Source organism: Microplitis demolitor, chromosome 4, assembly GCF_026212275.2.
Source record: "Microplitis demolitor isolate Queensland-Clemson2020A chromosome 4, iyMicDemo2.1a, whole genome shotgun sequence".
Classification (NCBI taxonomy): Eukaryota; Metazoa; Arthropoda; class Insecta; order Hymenoptera; family Braconidae; genus Microplitis; species Microplitis demolitor.
The window spans coordinates 10,696,992-10,712,416 of record NC_068548.1 but is presented as its reverse complement, the minus strand read 5'-3'; the positions used below and the strand labels follow the sequence as shown (position 1 = coordinate 10,712,416).

Sequence of the window (15,425 nt, the reverse complement as noted above, 5' to 3'; positions counted from 1 at the left end):
GGTATGGGAATTTTACCCAGACTAATATAGGGATGGTTCCCATAATGTATAGGAACCATCCCTATAATAGTATGGCTACAGTTCCTATACCATTATGGGAACTAATCCTATAATGCATAGGAACACTTCCCATAATTTTCTTTCCGTGTAACATTTATTTTTTAATAAAAAATAATCCGTTACAATTGGTAAAATTTACAATCAAGTTTGTTAAATATTAAATAAATAAATTCATTAGCAATAAAAAATGTAATTAAATAATTTAATACAAATATTTCTCATTTTTAAATGATCATATTAAGTATTCACAGTATTATTTTTAATATTATTTAATAATATGTTATTATTCTTTTGATATTTCAATAAAACGTTGAAAAATTTTGGTGTGCCTGGTTGCCATATATTTTATTAGTTCAACTACTACTCCCGGAGTGTTCAACTACTGCGGCTTGTCAGAGTTGATTGTTCAGCAACTACTCCTTTCTTAGTCTATCTTAAAAACGTTATAAAAATATAAATATTCAATTATCTGCGTTATTTTGTGCTTCAATCGATTCAAAATTATTTATATTTTCATGAAAATCACCAATTTGAACTAATAATTACAACTTTATATATTAAAAGTAAGGTCAAATACGTTTTACTTTGAAACCTGTTCAACTACTGGGTACTTTACCTTATTGATAAAAAAACAATTTTATTTAACATTTGCCTTTATTTATTAAACATAATACAGATAAAAAATAATGAAAATTTTATGTATATATGTATGCAAATATAATCATATGAAAATATATATATTAGTGTTCTAAAAAAAAAAAAAAAAAAAAAAAATATTTTTTTTTAACCTCTTATGGGCTCAAAAGTTACTTTATATTATAAAAAAAACCTCCCTAAATTTTAGCCCAATTAAATTATTATTTGTGAAATTATTGTTTGAATTATTTTTTGTGACAGACACTTGAAATCTACTACTTTTGGCTCCTATAGCCGGCAGTTAAAAATATTAGATAAGATACAGCTGGTAAAAAAGATACCTAATCGTTCTAATAATGACGTCATCATCGGATCAAATACAGTCGAGTTTCGTTATGAGTCCGCTCGTTATGAGTCCGTGAACCAGGATTTCCACGGAAGACCTTCCCCCTCCACAACGTGAAAAAAAAATTAATTTCAGAGTCTCGATATGAGACCGTATATTCATGAAAAGAAATTAAGAGTTTATTTATCATATTAGTCCTATTTACATATAAGAAACATAACACTCAAGTCAAACGGACTCATAACGAGATACTGGAAACAATCACGTACACACTCACACGCTTAAAAAGTAGGGGAAGTTCAACTCACGACTGTCGCCTGCGCTGACAGAGTGGGGGTACACAAATTCTTAGAATTATATTCCCCTACACCCCTTTATGCGGGTTCATAACGAGACTCGACTGTAGTATATTACTACCCTAGGCCAGAAAGTTGGATTTTCTGGCGCATGGAATATAGATGCCGAGGTGAAGCCGAGGCTTTTATATTCCATGTGTCAGGGTATCCAACATTCTGGCCGTGGGTTGTATACTATTTTTCTTGATCTCCAACCGAAAGTACGGAAATATGGACAAAGGCGGGGGAGGGAGCGGTCCGCCCGACTTTTGCAAAACCGAGGCGAAGCCTGCCAGGTCATCCCTGGAGCTTAGACAGTGCCCCCCACTATTTTAAAAATTTCAATTACTTACAATTCTCATAACCGAATTAAAATTATATTAATTAATTAAAAAAAAAATTAAAACTTTAATTAAAAAAAGGAAAACGTAGTCGTAATTTCACTAAGATATAGATTAAAAAAAGAAATTACTTGCAATTGATATCAATTGCAAGCTAAACGAAATTTGTAAAATAAATCTCAGTTAAATTTTCATGTCAATTTTATGATTTAAATTTTTAAATTTTAAAGACTAAAATTTACTCAACAAATTTCATTTAACTCCCGATTGATATCAATTGCAAGTCTTTTTTCAATTTTATTTAACTAATCAGTAAAATTTTCATATGGTTATAACAGTTGAATCCCATAGAAATTTTTTAAAAGCGGGAGGGGGGGGGGTACAGTATGAGAATACCCTTAATATCGCTCAGTAGTATTAGCTCTTAAAAATTATAGTAATTATCACGATTTAAAATGATCTGCGTTGGTTATGTTGTTGGTTATATTGAGCTGTCAGTACGCCGGCACTGTATACTATACACTTTATAGTGTATTATTCATGTGTGAGTATACTGACACAAACGCGCTTCTGAATATAGTTACACGACTGAGCCAGAAAAAAAACGTAGTTCACCAGAACACGCTATAATTCATGTAAGCCCCAAAAGTCGTTCTTTTTGGAGCAAAAAGCAGCCAGGAAGTCCGTACTTTCGGGTCGGGGATCAAGAAAAAATATTTTTTGATTACATGTGCGATAGCAAAAGACCAAAAAATATCGAAGTAACTTAACGAGTCATCTTGTGACAAAATTTATCATCATTTTAATTCGTCCACTTACCGACTTTTCTCTAATTTTCAACAAATACTCAAAACAATCATGCCAAATAAATTAACGCGGATTTATAACCTGCCATTTATAGGCACTAAATTTTAAATATCTGTCACAAAAACTAATGTATTTATCTAGTACAATCGAGTCTAAGACGCTCGTGTGGTGGTACAATCTTCACACTCACGTCTTAAACACGATCGCACTCGATAGATAAACTACTATTTCGTAATTTTTCATTTCTATTGTATCAAAAAATTTTTTTTTCAAATTTTGACAAGCACGGTTTTGTAAGAAATTTAATTTCCTACAAAAAGTATTTGATATCATATATACGTCAAATGAATGAGAAAAAAGTTACAAGGCTTTAAATGTCAACAAAAAATTAATTTCACTTTTCCTTGACATTTAAGTTCCAAAAATTAATATTTTTTAACTTGATTTTTCGTTGACGTTCAAAAGCCCTGTAACTTTTTTCTTATTCATTTGATGCATATATGATATGAGACACCCTAATACATATTTTTTCATATGATTATATTTGCATACATATATACATAAAATTTTCATTATTTTTTATCTGTGTTATGTTTAAGAAATAAAGGCAAATGTTAAATAAAATTGTTTTTTTATCAATAATATTTTTATTTATTAAAAAATGAGTAGAGTTGAAGCTGAGTCAACAGTGCGCTAAGACGCGCCGTCCTATCCCTAAAAATAGTAATACTAATTAATTGTTACAAAGTTGTAGGGCTTAAGAAACCACAAGATGAGTTTCCATACTACATGGAATAGTTACTGAGCCAACTAATTTTTACCTCAGTCGAATAGTAAATAGAACTACTATAGAGATTGATCTTATACAGTGCCCTTCATGCTACTCCATTTGTCAATACGATGACCACAAAGTGTAGTTCAATTAATACTAGTTTAGTGTGGTAAATTAAATTCCAACATTTGGTCATGTGTAATATCGAGTGTATTATATCTCTTTTATATTTTGTGTATACCCAGAGATATTGAAATGGTACTTATAGCCGAATGGTAAGCATTCTTGCTACCGAACTGGAATACTAGCAAAGCCTAGATTTGAATTCCATTGTAGTAAAAAAATGGTGTATTTAAGTTGACATTTAAGATATATATATATATATGTATATATATATATATATATATATATATAATAGGGTATTTCAAAATAAACATTTCTTTTTTTTTTAAAGTCTTATGGTCTTAAAAGTTAGTCTTAAAAAAAATTTTTTTTTGTTTTTTGTATATAAAAGTATTTGAAATTTTTTTTTCGAAAATCAAAGTACTTGGTCTTGTAGCAAATTTAAGTTCTCTACAAAAAAGCCCTTAAGTGTTTTCTTCATACAGATAACAGAAAAAACGTTGTGAAGCTTGAAAAAATAGTGAATTAAAAAACTTAACGTAAAGATAATTTCCGGATTTTATTACGTGTACATGTTTATATAGTGAATCTATATGCTAAGTAGAAATCTTACTTATTTTCCGTATTAATTTCGAAGGAAAAATATTTTTTTTAAGAATTAAAATTTTTTTTCTTTCTGTATTTTTAAATTAAAAAAAAAGTTCTGTTTTAAAAGTAAGGAAAATTTTTCCCACGTGTTTAAAAAAAAATTGACAGATAACATTAGTTCAGATGAAAAAAGCTAAATTTCTATTAAAAAAACTATTTAATATAATGGAAACATGAAGTTATACTATTTAATATAGTTTAAAGCGTCATAACTTTTTTTCTGTTAGTTCTCCGGAGAAAACAATCAGGAGCTTTTTTGTAGAGACTTTAATTTCATACAAGACTGTCTGCTTCGATTTTCGAAATAAAATTTTTTTAATACTTTTATTTTTAAAAAACAAAAAAAAATTTTTTTTGACATGCAATTTGAATGGGAAAATAAGGATTCGTTGAGCTCTTAGTAGATTTAAGATTTCGAGCTGCTCTCTTGGGAGGATTTATTTTATACCTAAGACTAACTTTTGAGACCATAAGAAAAAAATTTTTTTTTCTGAAACACCCTAATATATGTATATATATATATATATATATATATATATATATATATATGACTGATTAAAAAAAAATCGATTATTTTTATTTTCAAAAATCATATCGCAAATGTTATTCGAGAGGACGAAAAAAAATTACTTTCAAAGTTTGAGCACTGAATATTAATATTAACAACTGCCTCATCGCAATTTTCGATTTTCCGTTTGAATAACATGGGAAAAATTTTTCTTAAATTTTTGAATTTTATAACTCATCAGCGAATCATTTTATCAAAAAGATCAATATACAATTTTGCAGGAAATTAAATGCTCTACAAAAAAGGTCTCTTATTATTTTTCGATAAATTTAATTTTTCAAAAATTATTCAATGTCAAAGGTGAATTAATAGTAAATTTTGGTATTTTTTTTACTTTTTCGGCGAAATTATCAGACTTAACTTAAATTGTTTTAGGATCTTTTTTATAGATCATTTCCTATAAAGTATTTCTGAAAAAGTTTTCAAAATTTTTGAAAGTTCTTTAGTTATTTACATTTACAATTTAATTCGTTTCAAGAAATCGTATCCTGGTCGATTTTATTTACTTACTTTAAAACGCAAATAACTAAAGAATTTGCAATAATTTCGAGAACTATATAAGAGATAATTTGTCGGAAATGGAATGATCCACAATAAAGGTGATGTAACATTTTAAGATAAGTCTGATAATTTCGTCGAAAAAGTTAAATAATACTAAAATTTACCACGAATCCAACTTTGACTTGTGAAAAATCAAATTTATCGAAAAATAATAAGAGACCTTTGTTGTAGAACATTCAATTTTCTACAAAATTACATATTGGTCTTTTTGATAAAATGATTTGCTGATGAGTCATAAAATTCAAAGGTTTAAAAAAAAATTTTTCCATGTTATTTAAATGAAAAATTGCGATGAGGCAGTTGTTAATATAAATATTAGGAGCTCAAACTTTGGAAGTATGTTTTTTTCGTCATCTCAAACAACATTTCCGATACGATTTTTGAAAATAAAACTATTCGATTTTTTGACGAAGCCAAATAAATCAGTGGCAAAAAAAAATTATTATTACACACAAGGAAACAGTTTTTACAATCTGCCACTGAGAAAAAAGTGCATGTTTATGGTAACTAGAAAGGGATGAGTATGAAAAAATAGTAATTTTAACTAATGTTTCTAGTTTGTTGTACTATATCATAGTGTCTAGACCTATTTGAAAGTAGTAGTATCAACTAAGCATTACAAACATTTTTTGTTTTGTTATGGTAACTATTTAATATTATTTCTAAGAGCTTATACTTCAGCAATAATAATAATAATACTTTTTTAGTTTACCCCTACAAATAAAGAATGTACTAGTGACTATTTTAGTTTGTTTATCATCCAATTGTTTCTGTAACTACTAATTAGGGTGGACTAAAAAAAGTGACTATTTTTTTTTTCTGTAGTTACAGTAAAAATATTGTTTGAGATGACAAAAAAAAAATTCTGTTAAAATTTGAGCTCTTAATATTAATATCAAGAGGTGCCTATTTGCAATTTTTTATTTCCCATTAAAATAACATAGCAAAAAAATTTTTTTAATGTTCAAAATTTTATTACTCAGCATCTATCAACGGATCACAAAGATTGATATTTAATCTTGTAGAGAATTCGACGATGTAATAATTCAAAACAATTTGAATTTAAAACAATTTAAATCGATTAATATATAGATCAAATTGAACAGAATATAGTATAGTGCCGGATAGCTCAACTGGTAGAGCACTCGGCGCGATACCGACATGGTCTGGGTTCGATTCCCAGTTCGGGCTATCTATATTTTTCTCAATTTATTTATAAATTGTCTTATTGAGAAGGTTTGCATGTTTTAGGTTTCCACTATATTAAATTGGCGACTTGAGTCATAGGCCTTTTTTTGAAGGGAATAAAATTTCCTATAAAATTCCCATTTACATTTTTGGTGTGCATTCATTGGTTTACATTCTGCAAGTCAATAAAGGTCAATTTGATACGAAAAATGACTTCCTCAGCGGACATCAGTGAAACAGCTGGAATCATAGCTAAGTTACTATGGGCACTTTTAAAGAACACTAAACGCCTTACAATTTGCGACCAAAACCGTGTCGATATCATAAAACGCAGCTGAGTATTAGAAAGTTAAAAAAAAAGTAATTTAATTTACGTGTATTTTAAATGGGAAATCTTGGAAATCAAATGGAAAGTGCTTAGGATTGGAATCAAGAGCTCAAACTTGCCAGGAATTTTTGTTTTTGCATGAAAAACAATATTTTGCTTGATGAGCAACAAAAAAAAACACTTTCACCGGAAACGAAGCACCCTAATATAGATATACACTTAACATGGAGCAAATCATTTATCTTAATCAGGGATCTTATGATTTTTTCGCTTAATCCACTCGGCTCAAAGTTATTGAGTGTTAAAGCTTAACCTTAAATAGATTATTGGCAATTTCACAATATTTTTAATTTTGACTGTAAAAATATGGTTCGACAGTGAAAAAAATATTTTACTTTATGAAGTACACGTCAAATTTTTTAAAAAAATGTCGAATTTGTTATGGAATCATTGATTTAATGTTTAAAACTTAAAATTTCTTGAATATTGAATTAAAGTTAAAATAAAATGAAAGTATAACCTTAATTATCTTTCAACTATACTATCAGAATTACTAGAGCAATTTCATACTTATTATACAAAAATACTAATTAAAATGAATTTCACTTTGGTATGTTTAAAGAAAGCTTTAAAAATTTAATTTGTAGTACAAATAATTATTTTCAATTAAAAATTTATGGAGAAATTATCTCTTATTCTTAGAATATTTATTAGTTGAGCATACAAAGTGCGGATTAATTAAATTGAAGTACTTCAATAGTTATTTAGGTCTTTATTGTTTTTGCAGAAGTTGTTGTTCATCTAACGAAATAAATTCAGAGTTATAATTTAATTAAAGTATAAGAAATGTTGATTATTTGCAATCAATAATTACAAAAAAAATTTTTAATTGAAAATAATTATTTGTATTACGACTTAAATTTTCAAAGCCTACTTTAAACATAAGAATGTGAAATTCATTGTAATTAGTATTTTCGTTTAATAAGTATGAAATTGCTGTAGTAATTGTGATAGCATATTTGAAAGATAATTAAGGTTATACTTTTATTTTATTTCAACTTTAATTCAATATTCAAGAAATTTTAAGTTTTAAACATTAAATCAATGATTCCATAACAAATTCGACATTTTTTTAGAAAATTTGACGTGTACTTCATAAAGTAAAATATTTTTTTCACTATCGAACCATATTTTTAAAGTCAAAATTAAAAATATTGTGAAATTGCCAATAATCTATTTAAGGTTAAACTTTAACATTAAATATCTTTGAACCGAGTGGAATAAGCGAAGAATCATAAGAGACCTTTCTGTAGTTCGTCCAATTGCCTACAAGTATCAATCTTTGCGATCCATTGATTAGATGCTGATCAATAAAATCCTAAACATAAAAATATTTTTTTGCTATGTTATTTCAATGGGAAATAAAAAATTGCAAATAGACACCTCTTAATATTAATATTAAGAGCTCAAATTTTCAACCTTAAAATTTTAACTTTCTTAAAGCATTTGTGCATCTCTTCTACCGCAAAATTCGACGAAAATAGGCGTAATATATCCCTACTATATAATTCAAGTTATCAAAATGTTCAAGATAGGTTACCGAGGTGAACTCACCTTTACCTAAAGCTACATCATTAGCAAAAAAAATTCTCTAGATTACACATGCGCATTAAATTGATTGGCTAACGATTGTGGATCGTCATTAACTGATAAATTTATGTCACATTAAATTTATAAGCTAAACTCTAATTTTATTAAAAAGTGATTGAAAGTAAAAATAAATACTTCATTTTAATAAAATGGAATCAAAGGAGGATATTAATTAACCTAAAATTTTAAGACTTGTTAGTTTTAAATTTAGAGAAAAACTTGTTCAAGTTTTTGTATTAAATAATACATGTATTAGACTCTTTATTAGGTTAGTTTTCATGTTTATTGATTAGTAAAACAATAAAATAAAAATATTATTTTAATTTTCATTAAATAAATAAGTATTAAATTTTATTTTTAATAATTAAATAAATAAACACTTAAGTAATTTTTTATAAATAAATAAACTGAACCAAAAACAAAACATTGATTTCTATGAAGATAAATTATTAAAATGATCGCGACCGCATGATGCCGACGTTAAGCATTTAACGACGTTCTAATTTTGAACATTTATTATGTAAAATATCGTAGACAACTAGTGACATCAAGTATAATATTTTCGTTCGGTTGGTAACATTCGCTTCGCTCGTGTTCCCAAACTCCGAACTCAAGTATTATACTCGATGGCACTATAGTTACCTAAGGTACTATTCACTGTAACTAAAGAAAAAAAAATAGTCACTTTTTTGGCCCACCCCACTACACTTTGAAGATTTCCCAATAAATTTTACTATGGGTGCATAGTAACACCGGACTATAAGAAAACTGATACAAAATTTACAAGTGTCTCATAATAAACGTATGCGCATAGGCCACAATCGTGTAGTCTGCGCATACGTTTACTATGGGACACTTGTAAATTTTGTATCCGTTTTCTTATATTCCGGTGTTACTATGCACCCATAGTAAAATTTGTTGGGAATTTTTCACAGTGTACTTATAATAGTCAACGCAACTACTCTGACAATATAGTCACCGTATTTCATTATGCATCAATAGTTTCTCCAACTACTAATAGGTAGATCGATTGAACTGTGATAAGTTACTTTAATTAACATTAAAATGGTGATTAATAAAACCGTTATTAAATTATTTGCCTAATGTATTAACGATTGTCAAAAGTTTGAAGACAAACGTGTAGTTAAGAACACTAAGATAAAATTATTATATTGCAATATACAGGATTAGGCGATTATAATTTTTACTTATTGAAAGGAAAATTTCTGTATTTTTGGACTGTTTCAAGTTTGCCTCGGTGGAATAGTAATTTTATTTGAAAAATAACAAATATTATTAGATTTTATTCTCTGTGTTGCATATGTCGTATCCAACTTAATTATTTACATTAGACTATTGTCACTTGTAAAAGTTATTAAAAAAAATTATCGTGTACAAAATAAATTGTAAATTTTATCAACACCAAACTATTTAAAAAATATTTCCAGGATATATTGTCAATATTTTTTAAATAATTCTATAATATATCAACTTCAAAAAGGTGGCAAAAAGGATTTACAAATATTTCCTCGAAAGTATTGCTAAAAAATACATTTTAAATAACTAAAAAAAATATGTTACAAACATCCTAAAAATTGTTCTTTTGTAAATTATTTTAAATATTTTTTTTTTTAGAAATATTTCTTGGAAATATTTAAATAAATGTTTTCTTGAATATTGACATACTTTATAAATATTCCCATTCGGAAATATTTGTAAAATATTTTAAAACTAATAGGATATAAAAATTCAATATGGGAATAAAAAATTAGAAACACAGGCGAACTAAAATTTCTTAACTGGTTCCGTAGACTAGTAGTATTATCGTCGGTCTCTCGCGCGTTTAGTGTGTTAGGTGTTAGGTTCGAATCCTCCGTAGGGTAGTGGCGAAAAAGTTTTCTTCAATTCTCAGAGAAAAGAGCGAGTATGTAGGTATGTTAATATGTTTAATGCAATATAAAAGTAATTACCCTTGTACTTCACTTGAATTGAGAATTAAAAAAAAAAAAAATAATTTTTTGAATTTATCATTGTTGAAATGATGAAGGCGTTAAACTAATGTAATAGCTAGAACCATAAATTCTTAATAGTGGTTACTATATTTATATTGTGATGATAATTGTATCGAATACAAGTTGCTAACTATAGAAGTATGATAGTCATAACAATTTTCTTCTGGGCATGCTGAATAAGAAACTGTTAAATTTACCACTAAATAGTCACCTTAACTATACTTTTCTGTTACAGTTAACTAATATCATATCAGTTAACGAAACTGCAGTTAATAGTAGAGGTCTCATTGAATTATGTTTTTTGTAGTTCAAAAAACCATTTTGTTCTCTCAGTGATAGATTAGTAAAAATTCAATAGCAGTCTCAGTGAAAGTTTCATTCTAAAATAGATTTTTTAGTAAATCAAATAATAAAATTTATTGAATGCTTATTTCTTTGTACTGTAAAACTCAAAATAATTTTACGTGTGATTTAGCAATTCATAAGATTAAGCGATTAAAATTTATACTTATTTGGAGGACAATTTATTTATTTTTGGGCCGTTTCAAGTTTGCTTCGATGAAATAGTAATTTTTATTTAAAAAATAACAAATTTTATCAGATTTTTTCTTTCCGTGCATTAAATAACAAAATAAAAAAAAATACCTTTGATTGGTTGCAATTTGAAAGGATACTTTATCGCCAGCTCGCAAAGTAACATTTCCTTCGACATCATCTTTGGTATATGGCAAAAAAAAACATTCACCACGATTCTCATAGCTGATACGGCCTTGAGAGTCACCATTGGCTTGAAGTTCCGTAGTTACATTACCAGTCACTCTCTCTTCACTCAATACCTATTATTAATAATCAACATACATTGTATATAATGATTGTTTGTTTACGATTACTGTTTTTATTCATGAAAAATTATTCGTTGTCACTGGGGCTCGAACTTGGATCTGTCTGCATATCAGTCAAAACATTTATCACTCTGCTGATACACGGACTCATTAGTAATGAATATTTAGATGGACAATTATCACAGGAATGCCAATAATTTCAACAATACGAGCAGTAGTATCATCGCATTTGTTTTATCATATTTAAGAAAGTAAATATATAGATTTAATGACGATACTATAGAATTAGATTGAAACAATCACTGCCTAAGTCGAAAAATATAAGAGAGTAAAACGTTGTGCGTGATAATGAAAAGAAGATGAGAGATATACAAATTAATTTAAAGGGAAAGTACATGTTAGAAATGATATGTATTGAAACAGGCGTATAGACGAGTCACTGCAAGAGGTGCGACTTGGACAAAGCCATCTCGCGGAATGCACCTAACCATCATTTGTATATTAAACAGATTTAATATTAGACTGTATAACAGGGCTATGCTGTTACTCTGGTCGTCCTTAAATTACCTTTTTAAGGGCGCCACTGGAAGTGATAACGGCCTCCCAGAACCGGATCTTAAATCGTCAGGGTCGGTGTAATTTATTTAATTGTAAGAGAAGGATGAGGAAGGATAACTTATAAATAATTTACTTCTCCGATTGACACTTTAAACCTTTTTATTTATTCAATAACCTTTTTAACCTTTTTGACCTTTATAAACCTTATTTACTTATAACCCTTTATAAACCTTATAACCTTATATCTTTTATAAACCTTATAACAGTATACCTTATATAAACCTTATAACAGTATACCTTATATAAACCTTATAACATTATACCTTATATAAACCTTATAACATTATACTTTATAACTTCATCACATTATACCTTATCACTTTTATAAATCTTAGATACCTTTTATAAACTTATAACCTTATACCTTTATTAAAACCTTATTTTTATTGACCCGCAATATTTCACTTAACCTAATTTAATTAATTGACCCGCAATAATTTCTTTATTAAAATTGACCAACTACCTTTGGCATTTCCACACACTCACTCACACAATTGTTAAAAATCGCTTAACCTTCGCGATACTTAATTACTAAATTTTCCACTAAATTTGGCCAACTACCTTTGGCATTTCCACATACTCACACACACAATTGTTAAAAATCGCTTAACCTTCACGATACTTAATTACTACAATTTTCCATTAAAATTCTGATTTAATTCATTCACACACTCACTCAGTCCCCTGGACTTTATTCTTTTCACACACACTGAGTTTAAATTAATTTTCCTGCTAGAAATAAATAAATTAATTTAGAAAATTATATAATTATTAATTAATTTATTAATTGATTTTTTTCTCTACTTTTATTGATTATTATTCCTTCTATTAATTTTATCACCAGTAACTTTTAACTTAATAACACAACGATTTTTCCTCAGTGAATTCATCGCGACGTTACCACTTCATTTGAACTCAAGTTCCGCCATTTTTTATCAGCTTTTATCCCGTGCTCCTTTTCAGGTACTTGTTCCTCACAATGATTATTCTTATTTTTATTAATACCTTTCTTTACTTATTTCCTCTATTTAATTAATTATAATTTCATTAATTAACTTAATTTTTCCTAATTAATTTTTTTTCGGCGACTTTGACTGCGGACCTTTTTATAATTTTTCCTGAGACAATTTCTTATTAATTTTATTTATTTTATTAATTTTACTTATAATTAATTGATTTTTCGACTAACGACTATGACTAGATTCGATAGTTTCCGGTGTGTGAGTTACTCGACCTACCTGGAAACTTCTAGAATATTTCTGGCTACCTGCCTGGAAATATTTGACTATGTAAAAGCTCCGGCAACCTACCTGGAGTTTATTAATTAATTATTTGCTTGTTAATTCCGGATTAATATATTTTAATTTTGATTTTACGAATAATTTATTGAGACGCGACGATATACGACATATAACTTCGTATTTATTTAATTTTTCCGGCTTTCTGCTTGGAATAAATTAATAAAATTACCTTTACAGAAGTTACTCCAACTCTTCCTCCTCGTGGTGTTCGTTTAAAATTTTCCTTGTCTCGTCCTGGTCTCGTTCTAGTCTCGTCCAGGTACTTTTGTCTCGTCTCGTTCCAACTCCTGCTTCCTCGCTCTTACTCTAGCCTTTACCGACTCCCGTACTCTTCTTCGACCTGATACTTTATTCGCAATGTCTAAATGTCGGCGTCTATAATTGCGTCTTATGGTGGCGTTTCCTCAGCTGTTGAACTTTACTCTCGACTGGACTAGGTCCGTTCGGTCTGGTCGTTCCGGTAACTAATGCCCGATTCTCGTTTCGGTCCCAGTTTATATTTGCTCGCTCCCTTCTTGACTTTGGTTGTCTTTTCTCTCCTACTTAAGTCTAAGTGGGATTGACGGTCGAGCAATTGAAATTTCCATTTCCGGATGACTAGTCGCTACCTACCCGGAATACCCTGGGTGGTAATGTCACATGACCGACAGTACACATAATAGATTTTATTTTGAACTTAATTGAACGCGGTAAATTCAAATTTACCCCGTTACAACTGATTCGAAAAAAACGACTATTATTTTTTCTCGAAACCCCCTATTGAATAGTTGCAAGGAAGTGGAATAAGATGCCTGGAGAAAGATGAGCTCTTAATATTAATACTTAAAGGTCGCTCATCGCACTTTTCTATTTCCCACCCGCGAAAAACGAATCTTATATGGTCATGTATGGCCATATGTGTATCATATATGGCTCATATATAGTTTCCAAATGATTTCATATATGGCTATGCATGTTCATATATGACTATATATGGCCATGTATACCCATATATAGTTACATGTCAGAGTGCCCCATTTACTATTTCTCGTCTCGGAAATTATATATGATCATATATGACTTGACCAAAACATATATCTGTATATGGGCATATATAGTTTTCCAGTGGTTCTATACGTGGCCATATATGACTATATATGGTCATATATGAACATATATATGCATTGAGTTTCATCATATATAGCTATATATGACCATGTATGATTATATGCGGGCATATATTGTCATATATTAAAGTACATAATTTATTATTTACTCATCTTAGATATCATATATGACCATGTATGACTTAGTCAAGGAATATATAACCATACAGGGCCATATATAGTTTCCTAGTGATTTCATACATGGCCATGTATGGGCTATGTATGGCTATACATGACCATATATGATCCATATAGTCTTATATAGATATTAATTTTTTTTATTTGAAATCGTAAATGGACCATATATGCTCATAAAAGGTTTATATATGACCACGTATGGGTATGTGTAGTCAACGAAGATCAAGACAAAAAACGAAAAATCCCTAAACTCAAAATTATGATTTTTATGGAAATTTCAAAGCTCTTTGAAATAAAATTTTTTAAAAAATTATAGATCAAAGAGACCGTCAAAAGTCTGAATTAATTGGAATACATCTACTTTGATCATGCAGATCGAAATCATGAGAAATTCCGATCTTTGATGTTCTGATTAGATTTAGCTAGATCTAAATTTTTAACTTCCCGCTAAGAAAATCGACGATTTTCAAAAATTTCGGGAAGTTATTGTTTTCACCCCGATTTTTGAAAATCGAGTTTTCATCAGATGTCGACGTTTTGAGGTCCTAGGAAGCTATTCTGACTATTTTCAGAATGATGTCCGAGTGTGTGTGTGTGTGTGTGTGTGTGTGTGTGTGTGTGTGTGTGTGTGTGTGTGTGTGTGTGTGTGTGTGTGTGTGTGTGTATGTGTGTGTATGTATGTATGTAAACTCTTTGTAACTTTTGAACTAATGAATCGATTTGGATGGTTGAGGTGGCAATCGAAAGAGCTTGTTGGCCTTCAACTTTTCTGAAAATTTCAGATTATTTGATCGAATAGACTCGAAAATATTGGCGAATTACGAAAAAAAAAAAAATTTTTTTTTTAGTTTTTTATTGATTTCTCAAAAACGACTTATACGATCGACTTCAAAATCTAATCAGCTCTAGTACTCAATAAAACGCGTCGATTGCCACCTCAAACATTAAAATCGAATAATTCGTTCGAGAGTTATCACGGGAGAAAGAAATGGTGAAAAGCGGTTTT

The 15,425-nt window shown here is 28.8% G+C and overlaps 1 protein-coding gene across 2 annotated transcripts in view; it reads right to left on the bottom strand.

The window, feature by feature from the left end:
- LOC103569521 (cold shock domain-containing protein E1) overlaps window positions 1-15,425 on the bottom strand; it is a 102,260-nt gene that overhangs the window by 76,235 nt on the left and 10,600 nt on the right. For both annotated transcript variants that reach the window (XM_008546859.3, XM_053738658.1), the window contains exon 4: window positions 11,021-11,211. In XM_008546859.3, the coding sequence (XP_008545081.1) occupies window positions 11,021-11,211 (191 nt within the window). The remainder of the gene's footprint in view (window positions 1-11,020; window positions 11,212-15,425) is intronic.